This window comes from Myotis yumanensis, unplaced genomic scaffold (genome assembly GCF_028538775.1).
Source record: "Myotis yumanensis isolate MYYU_CA2020_CCGP unplaced genomic scaffold, mMyoYum1.0.hap1 SCAF_4, whole genome shotgun sequence".
Taxonomy (NCBI): domain Eukaryota; kingdom Metazoa; phylum Chordata; class Mammalia; order Chiroptera; family Vespertilionidae; genus Myotis; species Myotis yumanensis.
Genome location: NW_027223755.1, coordinates 67,518,591 through 67,538,843, shown reverse-complemented (window position 1 = coordinate 67,538,843; position 20,253 = coordinate 67,518,591). Strand labels below are relative to the sequence as shown.

The 20,253-nt window shown below is 36.2% G+C and overlaps 1 protein-coding gene across 2 annotated transcripts in view; it reads left to right on the top strand.

Annotated features, from left to right (window-relative positions):
• FEM1C (fem-1 homolog C) overlaps positions 1-19,446 on the top strand; it is a 34,301-nt gene extending 14,855 nt beyond the window's left edge. For both annotated transcript variants that reach the window (XM_070412486.1, XM_070412487.1), the window contains exon 3: positions 14,865-19,446. In XM_070412486.1, coding sequence (XP_070268587.1) covers positions 14,865-16,174 — 1,310 coding nt within the window. In that variant the 3' untranslated portion in view covers positions 16,175-19,446. The remainder of the gene's footprint in view (positions 1-14,864) is intronic.
• Positions 19,447-20,253: the final 807 nt, after the last annotated feature.

The following is a 20,253-nucleotide window of genomic DNA, read 5'->3' as shown; positions in this document are numbered from 1 at the left end:
TTAAATTACACACTGTTCTGAGTAGTGGAATGAAATTTCTCACTGTCCCACCTGGAACGTGAATCATTCCTTTGTCAGGCATGTTCACACTGTATACACTTCTCACTTGGTCACTTAGTAGACTTCGGTAAGCACATTGCAGTGCTTGTATTCAAGTGACCCTTATTTTACTTAAATGGCTCCAAAGTGCAAAAGTAGTTTAAACATTATCATAGGTATATATGAATAGGAAAAAACAATTTACTGTGTGGGGCAAAAGTAGGTTTACAGTTGTGAGGATGTGAAACAGTTTATTGTATTATTATTTCTTAATTACTATATTTCATACGAACAACTGTCCTCGGTTTCAGGGATTCACTGAGGATCTTGGAATGTATCCTCTGTGGGTAAGGGGAACTACTGTATTGCCTATGGAGCCTTTTAGGCTTATGGCCTACAAAGCCTAAAACACTGCTTAGCCCTTTACAAAAAAACTTTGCCAACTCTTTGCCAAAACTTTGAGCTAGATTCACAGTGCAGCATTCATACTTGAGGTAATAAGAAATGAGGCTGGAGGGGTAGGGTAGGAAGAACTCTTTTTCAGTCTTTATTTTTTATTTTATTTTAAAAAATATATATTTTATTGATTTTTTTTTTACAGAGAAGAAGGGAGAGGGATAGAGAGTTAGAAACATCGATGAGAGAGAAACATCCATCAGCTGCCTCCTGCATGCCCCCTACTGGGGATGTGCCCGCAACCAAGGTACATGCCCTTGGCCGGAATCGAACCTGGGACCCTTCAGTCCGCAGGCCGACGCTCTATCCCAGGGATGGCGAACCTATGACACGCGTGTCAGAGGTGACACACGAACTCATTTTTTTGGTTGATTTTTTGTTTTGTTAAATGGCATTTAAATATATAAAATAAATATCAAAAATATAAATCTTTGTTTTACTATGGTTGCAAATATCAATAAATTTCTATATGTGACACGGCACCAGAGTTAAGTTAGGGTTTTTCAAAATGCTGACACCCTGAGCTCAAAAGGTTCGCCATCACTGCTCTATCCCCTGAGCCAAACCGGTTAGGGCTATTTTTTATTTTTATATTTAAAGTATATTTTACTGATTTTTTTACAGAGAGGAAAGGAGAGGAATAGAGAGTTAGGAACATTGATGAGAGAGAAACATGGATCAGCTGCCTCCTGCACACCTCCTACTGGGGATGTGCCTGCAACCAAGGTACATGCCCTTGACCGGAATTGAACCTAGGACCTTTCAGTCCTCAGGGCGACACTCTATCCACTGAACCAAAACGGTTAGGGCTGTTTTTCCATCTGTACAGTCCATTTCCCATAGTATTATCTTATGTGTATTCCCACTAATCACAATTAAGCTTTACTTCATATACCATGACTTCCTCATAGATTTCTTCCTTATTGCCCTCCCACAGATGGTGCGTTGAGAATCAATGCTGTAGAATTTCTAAAGCCATCTTAAAAAATTTTCAGCTATTTCCTTACAGGAATCATTAAAGCTTTAGAGTTGGAAAGTAATGTGATTGGTGAGAGTTTTATTATGCAGTTTGACTTATATTAGGTACTAGAGGCCCAGTATATGAAATTCGTGCACTGGTAGGGTCCCTAGCGGCCGCTAGCTGTTGGCTGGGTACTCCCTCCCTTCCCCTGGCTAGCCTTGCCCCTTGGTCAAACTCCTGGACAACTCCTGGTCGAGGGGACAATTTGCATACTACTCTTTTATTATGTAGGATAACTTATTCATTTGAATCTAGCATTTAAAATATGACCAATCCTGAGAAACGAGTGGTATTCTGAAATGGTGACTGGGAAATGTAGGTTTATGTTTTACTGCTAATGTCTCTGTTTTCTATTTGTGGAGTAAGTTTCTCTTCTCTCCTTTGTGCAGTTATTAATATAACAAAGGGGCAATAGTTAAATAAAATTTAGGAAAATAAAAAATTCTGTGCTAGCATGTTGATACCTTTTTCTTCATTATTTCTGCTTTTTATTATTTGCTTTTACTTCCTCTGGTTTTAATCTGTTGTTTTTCCCCTATAACTTCTTGAGATGGAAACTTAGGTAATCTTTTAAAAGCCTTCTCTAATGTACATTTAATTTAAGCACAGTTTTAGCCATATTCTACAAGATAATATTTTCATTATCATTCAGTGAAAAGTATTTTCTATTTTCCATTGGGATTTCTTCTTTGACCCGTAGGTTATTTATAAATTTGAAATATATGGAGATTTTCCTAGTTTTTTGTTTTTTATGTCTAACTTGTATTGTGAATTGAAAACATACTTAGTGATTTCAGTCTTTTGACATTTGTGTGAGACTCATTTTATGGTCCAGAATATATGATAAATATTTATATACACTCCATGTATCCTTGGGAAAAAATGGTATTTTATGGGTATTGAGTTCAGTGTTCATTTACATATGTCAGTTAAATCAAGTTTCTTAATTGTGTTCAGATCTTCTATATCCTTATTGGTTTTGGTCTTTTATTCTGAGAAAGGTGTGTTCAAATGTACTGTGATTGTGGATTAGTCTCATTTTCCTTGTAGTTCCATTGATTTTTGCTTTCTATAATTCAAACCTATGTTTGTAGATGAAAACATTTAGAATTTTTATGTTATTTTGAATTTTATATCATTTACAAAATGTTTCTTCTTTATCTCTAATCATGCATTTTACTTTAAAGTTTACTTAGTTCTGACCATTTAATATCAGACAGCTTTCTTATGATTAGTTTTTGCATAGGAGATATATATTTTTTCCATCTTTACATTTCAACCTTTTTCTTTCCTTGTATTTAATGTGTGTCTCTTATAAGGAGCATGTAGTTCAGTTTTATGTGTTTATATTTTTAGTCTGACAGTTTCTGTCTTTCAGTGGGGACTTGCAGTTTGCTTGCATGTAATGTAAGTACTAATATATTTGGGTTTAAACTCCTAGCTACTTTTTGGTTTTTATTTGCCCTACTTGTTTTATATTCTTTGCCTCTCCTTTTTTCCTTTGTTTGGATTATTTTTCATTTTATTTTTTTCTCTATATTAAGAGAATATGTAGTAATTACATGCATAACCATCATTATTTTAGTGGTTACCCTAGATCTACTTTGTCTTATCAAAGGCTAACATAAAATTTCAAATTTTACCTCTTTCAGAAATCTTAGAATACAGAGTACGGCAAAAGTAGTTTTATAGTTGTTTATATGGAAAATAATGCAATAATTAATAAATAATAATACAAGAATAAACTGTTTTGTGTAGTCACAACTATAAACCTACTTTTGCCCCACTGTAGTTTAACTCCAAATACCCTTCTTACTTTTCTGCTATTGCTGTCGAGTATTTTATTTACATATGTATTTCAAGCCCTATAAGACATTATTTTTAAAGTCAATATTTATTTAGTATTTTTAGAAATTACCCTTTTTGTTGATGTTTATGACCACATCCCCAGGCTTTCATGTAGCTCATCTTCTTTTAGCCTAAAGGATGCCCTATAGTATTTAATCTGCTGGTAATAAGTAGTCTTTGTTTTTTCTCTTGCTTTTCTTTCTCACCTGAAATGGTATATTATTTCATACTAGGGGCCTGATGCACAAAATTCATGCAAGAGTAGGCCTTCCTTTCCCTGGCTGCTGGCACTGGCTTCCCTCTGGTACCCGGGACCCGGGCTTCCCTTGCAGCCCAGGCTTCGTTCGGAAGGATGTCTGGTCTAATTAGCATATTATGCTTTTATTATTATAGATTTATTCTTTTTTTTAAAATCCTCACCCAAGGATATGTTTATTGATTTTAGAAAGAGAGAAGGAGAGGGAGAGAGAAAGAGAAACATCGATTAGTTGCCTCCTGTATGTGCCCGGATTGAAAATTGAACCCACAATCTTTTGGTGTATGGGATGACACTCCAGCCAAACAAGCCATCCCATCAGGGCTAGTTCATATTTCTTTTATATTTATTTTAATTTATTTTAAATTTTATTTTCTTGTTTAAAGTATTACAAATAGTAATACATATGTCTCCTTTTTTTTCCCCATTGACCTTCCCCCGGCCTCCCCTACCCCCCGGCACATGCCCTTACCCCATCCCCCCAGTGTCTTGTGTCCATTGGTTATGCTTATATGCATGCATATAAGTCCTTCGATTGGTCTCTTACCACCCCCCCAAAAAACTCCCTAGCCTTCCGCTGCAATTTGACAGTCTGTTCGATGCTTCTCTACTTCTGTATCTATCTTTTTGTTCATTAGATTATAATGTTCTTTATTATCCATAAATGAGTGAGATCATGTGGTATTTTTCTTTCACTGCCTGGCTTATTTCACTTAGCATAATGCTCTCCAGTTCCATCCATGCTGCTGAAAATGGTAAGAATTCCTTCTTTTTTATAGCAGCGTAGTATTCCATTGTGTAGATGTACCATAGTTTTCTAATCCACTCATCTGCTGATGGGCATTTAGGCTGTTTCCAAATCTTAGCTATTGTAAATTGTGCTGCTATGAACATAGGGGTGCATATATCCTTTTTGATTGGTGTTTCTGTTTTCTTGGGATATATTCCTAGAAGTGGTATTACTGGGTCAAATGGCAGTTCCATTTTTAAATTTTTGAGGAAACGCCATACTTTTTTCCACAATAGCTGTACCAGTCTGCATTCCCACCAGCAGTGAAGGAGGGTTCCTTTTTCTCTGCATCTTCTCCAGCACTTGTCATTTGTTGATTTGTTGATGATAGCCATTCTGACAGGTGTGAGGTGGTACCTCATTGTTGTTTTGATTTGCATCTCTCAGATGATTAGTGACTTTGAGCATGTTTTCATGTGTCTCTTGGCTTTCTGAATGTCCTCTTTCGAAAAGTGTCTATTTAGGTCCTTTGCCCATTTTTTGATTGGGTTGTTTATCTTCCTTTTGTTAAGTTGTATGAATTCCCTGTAAATGTTGGAGATTAAACCCTTATCGGAGATAACATTGGCAAATATGTTCTCCCATGCAGTGGGCTTTCTTGTTGTCTTGTTGATGGTTTCTTTTGCTGTGCAAAAGCTTTTTATTTTGATGTAGTCCCATTTGCTTATTTTCTCCTCAGTCTCTCTTGCCCTAGAATCTGTGTCTGTAAAGATATTGCTACGACATATGTCTGCAATTTTGCTGCCTATGGAGTCTTGTAGGGGTTTTATGGTTCCCATCTTACATTCAAGTCCTTTAGCCATTTTGAGTTTGTTTTTGTGTATGGTGATCTAGTTTCATTTTTTTGCATGTATCTGACCAAATTTCCCAGCACCATTTATTAAAGAGGCTGTTTTGACTCCATTGTATGCTATTGCCTCCTTTGTCAAATATTAATTGAGTATAATGGCTTGGGTCAATTTCTGGATCCTCTATTCTGTTCCGTTGGTCTATATGTCTGTTCTTGTGCCAGTACCAGGCAGTTTTGAGAACCGTGGTTTGGTAATAGAGTTTGATGTCTGATATTGTGATCCCTCCAACTTTGTTCTTCTTTCTCAGGACAGCTGTGGCTATTCAGGGTCTTTTTTTATTCCAGATGAATTTTTGGAGAGTTTGTTCTAGATCTTTGAAATATGCCGTTGGTATTTTAATAGGTATTGCATTGAATCTATAGATTGCTTTAGGTAGTATGGACATTTTAATGATGTTGATTCTACCAATCCATGAACATGGGATGTTCTTCCATTTGTTTATGTCTTCCTCTGTCTCTTTTTTCAATGTCCTGTAGTTTTCTGAGTACAGGTGTTTTACATCCTTGGTTAAGTTTATTCCTAGGTATCTTAATTTTTTTGGTGCAATGGTAAATGGGATTGTTTTTTTCATTTCTCTTTCTGTGAGTTCATTATTGGTGTATAAAAATGCCATAGATTTCTGGGCTTTAATTTTGTATACTGCTACATTGCCAAATTCATTTATTAGGTCTAGTAGTTTTTTGGTGGAGTCTTTGGGGTTTTCTATGTATAATATCATGTCATCTGCAAATAAGGATAGTTTTACTTCTTTTCCAATTTGGATGCCTTTTATTTCTTCTTGTCTGATTGCTATGGATAGGACTTCTAGTACTATGTCAAACAGGAGTGGTGAAAGTGGGCATCCTTGTCTTGTTCCTGTTCTTAGGGGAAATGGTGTAAGTTTTTGCCCATTGAGTATGATGTTGGCTGTAGGTTTGTCATATATGGCTTTATTATGTTGAGGTATGATCCCTCTATTCCCACTTTGCTGAGAGTTTTTATCAAGAAAGGGTGTTGGATTTTGTCAAATGCTTTTTCTGTATCAATTGATATGATTATGTGATTTTTGTCTCTCAGTTTGTTTATGTGATGTATCACATTTATTGATTTGCAGATATTGTATCATCCTTGCATCCCTGGAATAAATACCACTTGGTCATGGTGTATGATCTTTCTAATGTATTGCTGAATCCAATTTGCTAGAGTTTTTGTTGAGGATTTTAGCATCTATGTTCATCAAGGATATTTGAGGTTCTCTTTTTTTGTGGTGTCTTTATCTGGTTTTGGGATTAGGGTAATGCTGGCTTCATAGAAAGAGCTTGGCAGTGTGCCTTCCTCTTGAATTTTTTGGAATAGTCTGAGGAGGATAGGTTTTAATTCTTCTTTGAATGCTTGGTAGAACTCCCCTATAAAGCCGTCTGGACCAGGGCTTTTGTTTGCTGGAAGATTTTTGATCGTTGTTTCAATGTCTTTGGTAGTTATTGGCCTATTCAGGTTTTTCTATTCTTCTTGGTTGAGTTTTGGGAGCTTGTATTTTTCTAAGAATATGTTCATTTCGTCTAGGTCAGTGGTTCTCAACCTTCCTAATGCCACAACCCTTTAATACAGTTCCTCATGTTGTGGTGACCCCAATTTCATTGTTACAAATTGAACATAATTAAAGCATAGTGATTAATCACAAAAACAATATGTAATTATATATGTGTTTCCGATGGTCTTAGGCGACCCCTGTGAAAGGGTCATTTGACCCCCAAAGGGGTCGCGACCCACAGGTTGAGAACCGCTGGTCTAGATTGTCCTTTTTGTTGGAATAGAGTTGTTCATAGTATTTTTTCATAATGTTTGTATTTCTGTGGGATCGGTTGTTATTTCACCTCTTTCATTTCTGATTTTGTTTATTTGGGTCCTCTCTCTCTGCTTCTTGGTGAGCCTGGCTAGAGGTTTATCAATCTTGTTTATCCTTTCAAAGAACCTGCTCTTGGTTTTGTTGATCTTTTGTATTGTGTTTTTGGTCTCTATTTCATTTATCTCCATTCTGATCTTTATTATTTCCTTCCTTCTGTTTACGCTAGGCGTTTCTTGTTGCTCTCTCTCTAACTCTTTGAGTTGTAGGGTTAGGTAATTTATTACCATTGTTTCTTGTGTTTTGTGGTAGGCTTGTAGAGCTAAGAACTTCATTCTCAAGACTGCTTTCACTGTGTCCCATAGATTTTGGATTGTTGTGTTTTCATTGTCGTTCATTGCCATGATGCTTTTTATTTCTTCTTTGATCTCTCTGGTGACCCAGTCATTGTTTAATAGCATGGTATTTAGTCTCCAGGTTTTTGATTTTTTTGTTTTTATTGTAGTTGATTTCTAGTTTTATGCCATTGTGATCTGAGAAGATGCTTGGTATGATTTCTATCTTCTTGAATTTGAAGAGACTTTGCCTGTGATCCAATATATAGTCTATCTTTGAAAATGACCCAAGAGCATTTGAGAAGAATGTATATTCTGTGGCTTTGGGGTGAAATGTTCTGAAGATGTCAATTAATTCCATCTGATATAGTGAGTCATTTAGGATTGATGTTTCTTTGCTGAGCTTCTTGGTTTTGTGTGAGTTTTTTCTTCCCTATATCAGGGAAGTTTTCTGTCATTATTTCTTCAAACAGGTTTTCTATTCCTTGCTCAGTTTCCTCTCCTTCTGGCACCCCTATTATGCGGATGTTGTTTTGTTTCATGTTGTCCCAAAGTTCCTTTAGGCTCTCCTCCTGTTTTTTAAGTTTTTTTCCTAGATGCTGCTCTGCTTGGGTATTTTTTCCTACCATGTCTTCTAGTTCACTGATGCGGTCCTCTGCTTCTTCTAGTCTACCGTTGATGCTTCCTATTGAGTTCCTTATAGCAGCAATGCCATTTTTCATTTCTTCTTGGGTCTTCCTCATTTCCTCTTGGTTTTTAGACATATTGTTGAATTTGTCTTCCATTCTTTTCAGCGACCTTACGACTATTTCTCTGAATTCTAACTGTGACATATTGCTTGCCTCCATTTCATTTACTTCCATATCTGGTGATGCCTCCTTTTCTTTCATATGTGGGCAGTTTCTTTGTCTCCCCATGATCTCTCTTCTTCAGGTGTCTGGTTTTGTAGCTCTCTCTTTTCTGCGTTGATTTAAAGGCACAAAATACAACACAACAAGGCACAACGCACAAGGCACTGAACACAAATGTATTCACAATGCTAGTAACCCCAAATAAAGGTGACCACTAGAGAAAAGAGAATTAGGGGATAAGAAAGAAAGAAAGAGAGAGAGAGAGGGAGAGAGAGAGAAAGAAAGGAAGAAAGAAAGAAAGAAAGAAAGAAAGAAAGAAAGAAAGAGAGAAAGAAGTACAAAAATGATATTGAGAAAAGGACAAAAAGTAAGAGGGAAAAGAAAGAGAGTAAAAAAAGAAGTGGGGAAAAACTATTTATATGGGGAGAGTTCTCCAATAGAACAGCCACTAATCCCAAAAAATGCAAACAACAAAAGCCCAAAGATGAATGAAACTACAAACAACAACTAATAACAAGCGAGGAGAGGAAAAACAGAAGCAAAAAATAAACAAGCAAAAACAAAAAAAAGAGAAAGTCTCACAAACAAGCATAAAAAACTCCCAATCTAATCAACAATCAAGCAAACAACAATAGGACAGAGAGAAAGAAAGCAAATCAAAACAAAATAAAACACAAAAACCTATAACAAAAAAACCCCCCCACAAAACAAAACAAGAATAATAACAAGAACAGCAAAAACAAACAAACAATAAAGAAAAAGGGAAGAGAAAAAAGAAGAAAAAATCGGGTAGTAAAGAAAGAGGAGAGAGAGGTGTGTATGGACTTAGAGCAGGGGATCGGAAATTAGATATATAAGTAGGATGAATTTTTAACAGGGTCAAAAGAAGGAATAGGTAAAATCTAAATCAGGAAATGGGTAAGAGAAACAGAACAACAAAATGCGAAAAATGAGGAAGAGCGTGTTGGCATAAAGGTAACGTTGATATAGAGTAATATGATGTTAAAGGAAAAATGAAAATAGAATGTAGAACACTAATCCCAAAATAAAATAAAGAGAAAATAAAATACTTTTTTAAAAATAAAGGTAAAATAGTAGTAGTAATAATACTGATTAAAAATAAAAATATAATAATTAAAAAGGTAAAAATCGAGTGAGAAAAAAGAAAAGAAATTAGTTTCTTAGGTAAAAGATGAAAAAATAAAAATATGCAGTAGTGAAAGTCATTTACTTACTCTACTGTTCTGTTTGTCACGCCTGTTTCCTGTAGGTAGTCAGGACAGTATTGAAGTTCCCTGTGTTCCACTGCTCCTCTGTATTGTAAACCACAGTCCTGATTTTCAAGCAGGCAGTATTTCTTTGTTTCTTAGATTCCTTTATTTGTATTTACACAAGGGTCAATTTGTGATTCCACCCCTGGGTGGCAGTGTTTCTGAATTGATCTCTGGGGCTATAAGTCCTCTCTAGCCAGTATTTAGCTTTTGTTTTCCCTGTCACACTTAATACTGGTTTGGGAGAATGGACTGCCCCAGAGCTGATTCTCCCCGCTCTGATCCCCAGGTTCCACAGAAACAACTTTCCCTTGTAGTCTCTTAGAGTGTCCCCAATTGGGTGATCCTATATACTGGGCTTAGTAATCAAAAGCAAGGATTTAAACAAAAAAAGAGCCAGAGTAAGTGCACGAACTTGCAACTTTTACCCTTGGCACTAAGCAGCCAGCACACTGGTAAAAATTTCAGGCTGCCTTTTTGCGCCCAGTCCAGCTATAGGTTGATTTTTACAGTTCACTTCTGCCAGCAGCCCTGCGGATCCGCTTCCACATTCGTGGATCATGCTAGCCCCAACGGCTGTGGATTTTGTGGGGTGCAGACTTCCTGAACCTCTAGATCCCATTTGCGCATTTCTGTCTCCGGCCTGGATCGCAGACCTCGCCTTTCCCTAGGCGAAATCTGACCTTTCGGTGAGAAGGTACAGAGCTCATCTGAGTCTGCGTATTCACACTGCTAGAGATCCAGTGTTCCTGGGTTCACAGCTAGTTGCTGGGTGTTGTGGTTGTAGAGACCCAGGCTGTATAGACTTCTGATAACAGCCACTCTCCCCTTCAAGATGGCATGGTCTCCGCAGCAGAGCTGGTCGCTCCGGGAGAAATTTCAGCAGCAGTGGAGGCTGCCCAGTCAGGGGAGCCCGGTCCGACAGTCCCCAACAGTCCCTTGGAGTATAGTTGTCCCTCACCCACAAATATACACTCCCCATACATCCACACGCTCTCTTTTTGTTCTCCCTCTCACACTATCTTGTAGTCTGCCTTCCCGTCGGCAGCCATCTCCCTATCTAGTTCATATTTTTGATATGGGTATAGAATTCTAAGTTGGCAGTTATTTTTCTTTATTGCTTTTAAGATATTCTGTTGATTCCTGGCTTGTTTTTCCTGATGAAAACTTCCCTGTCAGTTTAACTGTTGCTCTTTTGCAGGTCATTTCCACCTATTCTCTGATTTTAAGATTCTTCTCTTTGTCATTTATTTTCAGCAGTTTTGCACTAGTGTGGTTCAGAGTGATTTTTAAAAAGATATATATCTTATTGATTTTAGACAGGAGGGAGAGGGAGAAAGAGATAGAAACATCAATGATGAGAGAGAATCATTGATTGGCTGCCTCCTGCACACCCCCTACTGGGGATCGAGCCCACAACCCAGGCATGTGCCCTTGGTGGGAATTGAACCTGGGACCCTTCAGTCCTCAGGCCAACGCTCTATCCATTGAGCCAAACCAGCTAGGGCCAGAGTGATTTTTTAAAAAATGTATCTTGGTGTTTTTAAAACTTATTAAATTTATACTTTAATCTCTGATCAGCGTCAGAAAATTTTCAGACTTTAACTTTTTAGATATTGCTTTGGGCCAGTTTTCTTTCACTAGAATTCTGGTTTCAAGTATGTAACTCTTCTGACAACATTCCCTCTTTCTCTTATAGTCTCCTGCTTTGCCATCCCTTCACCTCCATGCTTCTTTTATTTTCTCATTCACTAGTTCTCTGTTCAGCAGTATGTGGGCTGCTTTTAAAGCCACCCACTGAGTTTTTCAGTTCTAGAATGCACATTTGGTTTTTTCTTTTGTAGTTTCCAATTTCCTGTCTCATTCTCAAAATTGTTTTTTAATTTTTCTGAATATGCTAAGCATAGTTATTCTTTTTAAAATCTGTGTTTGATAAGTATATTATCTTGATCTTCTGTTGGACTTTTCTATTAGCTCTTAGTTCTCTTGGTTTTTCTGTTATGGTTCCTTTTTTTTCCTTCTGTCCATTATTTTTGATTGGAAACTAAAAACGTTATGTTGAAGAATCCTATATAAAAAAAGCCTAATATGCTAAGTGTCTGGTTGTCCTGTGGGCTGTTCAACCAATCAAAGTGTAATGCTAATGATATGCTAAGGCCGCTCAACCGCTCGCTATGACATGCACTGACCACCAGGGGCAGAAACTCAGACCGTTAGGTTAGCCTGCTGCTGGAATCCGGCCTGAGCGAGATGGGCCGGACATGCCCTGGAGCCCTCCCAAGGTCCCTCCTGGGCTGGCCAACCTCCCGTGTCTCTCCCCACTCTGATTGTGCACCGGTGGGGTCCGTCAACCTGGCCTGTGCTCTCTTGCAATCCGGGACCCCTCGGGGGATGTTGGAGAGCCAGTTTCGGCTCAATCCCACAGGCCAGGCCGAGGGACCCCACTGGTACACAAATTCGTGCACTGGGCCTCTTGTATAAAAAATAATTTGAGCCTTAGTATGATAATATCTTCTTCTAAATAGTATTTGTATTTGCTTTTTGGTTTTTTATTATATATATGAGCAGTCCTGGATTACTTTAATATTGAGATGATTTAAAATTGGATTGTAGTTCCTATGATGTTTGCAATTCACCTTAACTTCTACAGTATAGACCTTCAGAGCTATAACCCAAAGTGTAGGGGAATTTTGAAATTCCCTTCTTTTTCTTTTAATGTTTTAATTGATTTTAGAGAGAGGGAGAGAGATTTAGAAACATCACTGATGAGAGAGAATCATTGATCAGCTGCCTCCTGCATGCCCCCCACTGGGGATCGAGCCCACAACCCAGACATGTGCCCTGATTGGGAATTGAACCATGATCTCTTGGTCATAGTTTGATGTTCAACCACTGAGCCACACTAGCCAGGCTCAAAGTTCCCTTTTCGGTGGGCTCTGGACTCCAACTTCTTCTCTAGCTCTGTATGGTTGTCAAAAGCTCTACTCAGTTTTTCACCTGTCTCTCTAGAATTGGTAGCAGCCATTGAGGGAAGCTTCCCTAAATTGTAGGCTTTACTTTTCTTATTTTCTTTACTTTCCTGGATGTTGTTCCCTTGTTAGCTCTTACATGAAGTCAAATAGATTTTTAAAAATACATTTTTTCAGTTTTTTTAGTTCTTAGTGGGAAGGTGATCATATTACCTCTGCCAATTCTAAATGTGAAAGTCTTCCTTATTCTTTTTTTAAAACTACCATTTTTTTTCTATATATGGGGCATTCAAAATATGTATATTCTGTATTTTCCCAATACATCAACTCAAACAAAACTGGCTTTTGCTGTATAATTATTCTTGATTTTGTTAGTGAATAGAGAATGCCATCTAAGTCTTCTCTTTATATGGGGCAGGCAGAAGTATAATTGTGAGTACACAAAATACAGAGTTTATTCTTGTATTATTATTAATTATTGTATTTGCATACAAACACCTGCAAACCTACTTTTGACCACCCCTGAATTTATATTTTGTTTACATTTTCATTTCTTAAAGAAAAATAAGAATATTAGGAATTCTTAATTCAAGAGTTTAAAAAATATACTTTGTGTAGTAGTTATGTTTAATTGAAATTATTTTCAGCAAATTAACATCAGTAGTTTGAAGTTCTGTACTCTTTCAGTGCTTGGTTACCATACATATTGCTAAACATTCTGTCAGACACCATTCCATTGTAGACCACTGAAATCCTGGATCAGAATAAACATATCCAAATAATTAGTCCCTGTAGATACTATTGAAGACTAAACTTGTGGAGAGATAAAGTCCTAGTCTATTATTATCTTCACTGTTTTTGAATTTTAGTTATAGGTTTAAACCATTTTCTTAGTATACATGCAGGGTCCCCAGGGCCACCCCCATGTTTGGAGGTGAGTTAGCATATAATTGTACTCACAGCTAAGACTTATTACAGTGATGTAATAAGGAGATGCAGATAGATCATAATGAGAAAGGCACAGGTGGGGTCTAGAGAAATCTGTATGTAGGGTTTTTTATGCTCTCTTCTTCTCATGAGAGGTCACAAGGGTTACAATCTTCCCCTAACAACACAAATGCATGTGTGCAATGTTTCTGCCTAGGAAATCCCATTAGAGACTCAGAGCCCAAGATTTTTATTAGGTGCTGCTGGTCATGTAGGCACCCTTTCCTGAGCACATATCCAAAATTGTAAACTCCCAGAAGGAATGCAGGTGTTCAGCATAAACTGCATACGGTGAGCCACCTTTATCATTTAGGAAAAGTTTTATGTATGTCTTGGAACTGTTTCCCAGATGGTTGTCAGATTTCAGCCAATGGCTTTGCAGGCAGGCCTTTCTTAGGATAGCTGTCTTCAGACGACTGTGTTATAAGCTTTTCTGTACACATGCCTAAAATGACTAATTGTTGAAATTTTCTGTAAACATGGTATGTGAATATCAAAGGCCTCTAATAATTTTTGTTTTGATAATTAGTAAAATGTTTTATTAAACTTAGGTAGCTAAAACAGTTGGGTGGTTATAATGTCTTAATATGTTTTATACATGTTTTTACTAATGTGCCAGTGCCTGTTGTCAGTTTTAATCCATATGTGGGAAGAAGAAGACAGTGTTAGAACATTTAGTACATCTAAAAAGACTGTTTAAAAATTAAATTATAGTGGGAAATAATCTATTATGAAAAGACACTTCAGATGTCTCCTTTTAAAGTTCATATTGAACCACCCACATATTTTTCAGATTTCAGTGGACTTGTTTTTCTATGGGAGCTTTTTGAGGAAAGTACTTTGCTACTAAGAATTTTGATTAAACAGCTCTCTTGACAACCAGAAATAATTTCTGACTACTATTAAAATCAAATTGGAGAATCTTAGATATTATAGACTAGATTTCTTATTTCCAAATATGAAAGCTGACCCAGGAAATTAAGTGACTATCAGCAAAACTGTGAATAGCTGGTTATTTTCATTTCATTAGGTTTTAGTTATAGATATGCACCTGGAAACATTATTTAAAAATATCAAGAGGCCATGGATTAATTTTGAATTTCATTCTTGGATATCTTTTCATGCCTAATTTGGTCATTTCATTTCATTCAACAAATTTAACAAGTATTTTTTTAATCCTTGTTGCGTGTCAGACACTAGTTTTAGGTGCTCGGTATCAGTTTATTTATTTGTAATCAAATTAAAATATGTCCCATTAAGGGTAGGTTGGAGCTGCCTGTTATTCTGTAGGTTCTTAAGTATATGCATTTATTACACTGGATCCTGGTCCCTCAAGATATTTTATCTCTTTTTTTTCCTCCCCTTAAGGTAATACTGCATTGCATGATTGTGCAGAATCTGGAAGTTTGGACATCATGAAGATGCTTCTAATGTATTGTGCCAAGATGGAAAAGGATGGTTATGGAATGACTCCCCTTCTCTCAGCAAGTGTGACTGGTCACACAAATATTGTGGATTTTCTGACGCACCATGCACAGACTAGCAAAACAGAGCGGATCAATGCTTTAGAGCTTCTGGGAGCTACATTTGTAGACAAAAAAAGAGATCTACTTGGGGCTTTAAAATACTGGAAAAAGGCAATGAACATGAGGTACAGTGATAGGACTAATATAATTAGCAAACCAGTACCTCAGACACTAATAATGGCTTATGATTATGCCAAGGAGGTAAACAGTTCAGAAGAGCTAGAAGGTCTTATTGCTGATCCTGATGAGATGAGAATGCAGGCACTGTTAATTAGAGAACGTATTCTTGGTCCTTCTCATCCTGATACCTCTTACTATATTAGGTATAGAGGCGCTGTCTATGCAGACTCTGGAAATTTCAAACGATGCATCAACCTATGGAAGTATGCTTTGGATATGCAACAGAACAATTTGGACCCGTTAAGCCCAATGACTGCCAGCAGCTTATTATCGTTTGCAGAACTGTTTTCTTTTATGTTACAGGATAGGGCTAAAGGCCTGCTGGGTACCACTGTTACATTTGATGATCTTATGGGCATATTGTGCAAAAGTGTCCTTGAAATAGAGCGAGCTATCAAACAGACTCAGTGTCCAGCTGACCCCTTACAGTTAAATAAGGCTCTTTCCATCATTTTGCACTTAATTTGCTTGTTAGAAAAAGTTCCTTGTACTCTAGAACAGGACTACTTCAAAAAGCAGACTATATACAGATTTCTTAAGCTGCATCCAAGGGGAAAGAATAACTTCAGCCCTCTTCATCTGGCTGTGGACAGGAATACTACATGTGTAGGGCGGTATCCTGTTTGCAAATTTCCATCTCTGCAAGTTACTGCCATACTGATAGAATGTGGTGCTGATGTGAACGTCAGAGACTCCGATGACAACAGTCCCCTGCATATTGCTGCTCTGAACAACCATCCAGACATCATGAATCTCCTTATCAAATCAGGTGCACATTTTGATGCCACAAACTTGCACAAACAAACTGCTAGTGACTTGTTGGACGAGAAAGAAATAGCTAAAAATTTGATCCAGCCCATAAATCATACCACATTGCAGTGTCTTGCTGCTCGTGTCATAGTGAATCATAGAATATATTATAAGGGGCATATCCCAGAAAAGCTAGAGACCTTTGTTTCACTTCACAGATGATAATTTGACTGTATTTTAGCACTGTTAAAGCACGAATTATTAACAGTTGTTTCATAAATGAGCACTGTTGTGATAACACCAGCATTCATTTAGCTTGATATCATCGTGCTCCCATTGGCTAAAACATTATAAGCATCAAATTTACAGGATTGGTTTCCCAGTATTTACTATAAATATACCATATAATATATTGTTTGTGAATTATTGAAAAATGTAATGTCATAATTCAAATTTCTAAAATTGTCTGCCAAAGGCTTATTCATTCTAGTTTTGTTTGCTGTTGGGTGTTTGGGACAGAGTTAACCATTCTTCAGTGGTATCTTTATACCCTTCTGGTTTGTGAATTTTATACAATTGAAGGTCTTCCTTTCTGCTTTTTTCCAAGCTTCTCCCACTTTCACTTTATATTTTTTCTAACCATTTCTACTTATCATTTCCCCATCCCTTTATGGACCCATAAACTTTATGTACAAACTTTATGGACTTGTTACCATATGCAGTTACCATAAGTGCTTTATCTTCTCTACGCACCGGCTTAAACTTGACTGTTGTATATTAGCATATTTTCTATGCAGCAGTTGATCAACTTCAACTCAAAACACTGTTGAGTTTGTTACAAAGTTCATTTTATGAAAGTACTCTTGTAGCATGGCAATTTTTAGAGCTATTGGTTAGCTACCTGAGCTCAAGCTTTTTTTCCTTCCACATCTGAGATTTCTTTCTCTAATCCACTGAAGTTATTATGTGCTAAATTTGGGAAACAAATCTAATTCATTAACCCAGTTGAAATTTAGGTCTGTCATCTTAATATATCATGCAGTAAAAGGAGGAATCTTTTTAAAGTGACCCACCTTTCATGCTGTGCCAGCATTGTCCTGCTTGTGCTGATGAAGTGATTAGGTATAGAGAAGCTTAAATTTAAACTAAAATTTATCACACAGCTTAATGAGTCACATTGAAATATTCAGTAATTGAACTGCAAATCATTTTTAGTTACAAAAAGAGCTAAAGCATGTCAATGGCATGATGCTTGCCAAGCCAAATCTAGACATCTAGGATAATTAAGATATTTTAGTATGCAATTGACTGCCATTGTATCAAAGGTCAGTAACAGTGTTCTTTCTTTCTTCAAGCTTAAGTATACCTTTAAAGATAACTTGCATGAATTATTTTGGTCTCAATTATTTGTCACCATAGTTAAACACACAAGATTGCAGTGCTTTTCCCTTACTGAAAGTTAGCTTTTCTTTACTTTTTTTTCCCCCTCAGTGTTTTTTAAACAGCTTTACTAATGCCACAGAAAGGGCTCTTTTAACTTAAGATAAATGAAACGTACTAAAAAAGATTCAGGTAATTATTATTCAGCACTTTATTGTTTTTCACAATAAAATTTATGATGGCATATTTGCCCTGCAAATGTCTTACTTAATGAAATTGTTATAAATAAAAACTCCTTATTGGTTTGAGAAAAACTCGGTTTACCTGTGAGTTTAGTGAGCTGGATCACTGGGATTTTTCTGTCATTTTATTCTGAGGGTTGATGTACTAGTATTTAAGGAGTCATCATTGCAAACAGTCACATTAGGTTTATTTCATCTTTACTCAGTAAAATACTTGTAATGAAGAATAGTAAATAAATAAAACAGCATTAGATTTTGTGGTTAAATAATTGAAGTTTAATTTTTAAAAAGATATCCTTATTTTACTAGGTTGTAAATTTAATTTCACCATTAAAAGAGGTGAATTGGATTTAAATGGTTCCTCTCTAATCTTTTGATGAAGAGATTTTAATATCTTACCATGGGCAAATTTGATGAAATATTTGAACTGCCACATACATTAAGAATAATTTGTGATTTAGACAAGTATTCTAGAAATATCAGACATCAATATTTTGAAACCATTGACTCTAACCTTGTGATACAAGAATTATATATGCCTGAGCTAATTTTTTTTTTTTAAAGAAACTGTTGCCAGTAGAATAAATCTACACTAGTTGATCGCAATAATTTTTGGGTAAAAGATGAGCAATTGGACTTTTAAGTGATTTAATATTTCCTCCTTTTTTGGGAGTGGGTAGAAGGGCCTACATGCTCTTATAGTAAGGCACATCTCACACTGTTGTACAGGTGAACTTGAATTGTACAACCCTAGTATAAATTAAGGATTTCTTTACTTAGCATTTTTCCACCACTAAATTTAGGTAACTTAGAACTGTTCATCAATCTTGATAACTTGAAATGCCTTATTTCACTTAAGATGCAATTCTTCTCTGTTTGCCATTTCCCCAAATGCCATTAGGAGTGCTTGAAAAATCAGTTAGTTTAGTAGCTAAAAATTGTCCATGATTTTTAGAGGAGGTTGGTAATGTGACCTGAGACACTGTTTAGGCCTTTGTCAGAAAGTATTCTCAAAATTGTTGTGAGACTGAATAAGATAAAAATTTTGTGGGTTTTTTAAAAAACCACAAATGAGTAATTTAATACTTAATGAGCTAATTGTCATTTGAGTCCATCTAAACTACATTGTAGCATCGTGATGTTGGCTGGAGTTAATATGTAAGTTTTTATTACATTTCTATAAAAATGCCCTGTTAAGGCCTGCTGAATTTTAGATGTTCCACTAGTGATCATTTCTGTAAAAGAAATGGTCACTCTACTCAGATTTGATACTAGTCCACTTTATAAAGACAAGTGGATTATAGATTTAAAAGATCGTCATTTTCTTATCCATAAATATGATAGGCACATAAACCCAAATCAGCAACAGATAATTTTGTGCCCAGTATGATTTTGAAGTTAAGTAATTGCTCACTTGTAAAGTGACTACCTAATGTATAATATTTTAGAGACCCCCATCTGTGACTTGGGAAAATTGTTAGGCTATATTTGAAAAATTAGTTCTTTAAAATCATATTGCCCAGCAGAAACCTAGGTTGAATTTTACAGGTATAATAATCCTTGTAAATTAATTTCTCAGAATTGTGGGGGCTGAATGAGAGAATAATCATTCTTGTGCACTCTAACAGCATTATTGCTTGGAACTTTAACCATTTTAGAGTTAGATACTAAGGAAACTAAAATTAATTGGTCATCATCTCCCCCCCTTCCCGTTATAGGTCATTAAACAACTAGTTTCTCTCCCTTTTGTCCATTCCCATTGTGTATTTTTCAGAAGAAGTACTGTATTCAGGTGCCAGCCAATAAATTGTCACACAATGGAAAATGATATGCCACAACATTCATTGTAAGGTCTAATAAAATTAAATTTGCACCAAATACAAGTGTATTTTTATTAACTCTTAATACTTGATTGATGTTATCTTAATGCTTTTTGATAGCAGACTCTTGCTTCAAAAAACAATTTATGGTTAGAACTTAAGACAGCATTTATTATTAATATTTCTATGTAAAAAAGATGACTTAGGTACAGGTTTGTGTTTTTTTGGGGGGGGGGGGTTTCATTGAAGACCATAGAAACTAAAGATGGGAAGACTTGTTGTCAAATGCATGGGAGAGGGATTGCTTTTAACTCTTTGTTTTTAAACTGCTTTGGTATTAAGTATCAGAAGCATGTCATAAATATATTACTGTGAAGGTAAGTTTTAGAAATTTATTTCCATCACTTTTAAATCATAAAACCTAAGTGCTCATTGTCTTTTCCTTATATGTAATCTTCCTAATACAAAAAGATTTAATAGGTCTAGAAAATGCACTGGCTGTAATTTCTACACTCTCATGCATAGACAAATATTCAGTAGAGTAGGCTTCCCCCTTTTGAATCATTAACCTGCCACATCCATAACAAGTACATGCTTTGCCATCCTTTTGACAGGACCCTTTTAAACCATAGTTTTCTATACCCTTGGTTCTGTGGTTGTCTCTGAACACCACCACCAATATTTAAAAGAAAGTTGAAATTTATAGGGTAAGGATATATTTTTAAGGATTTGAACAAAGAAAAGTCTTATGTCCTCAAGATACTCCTTTTAAAATATTTTTTTAATCCTTTCTCCCATCTCTGTACTATCAGCAGGTTCTTTCTTGAATAACTTGGGGTTATGGGAATTGTGAAATAAT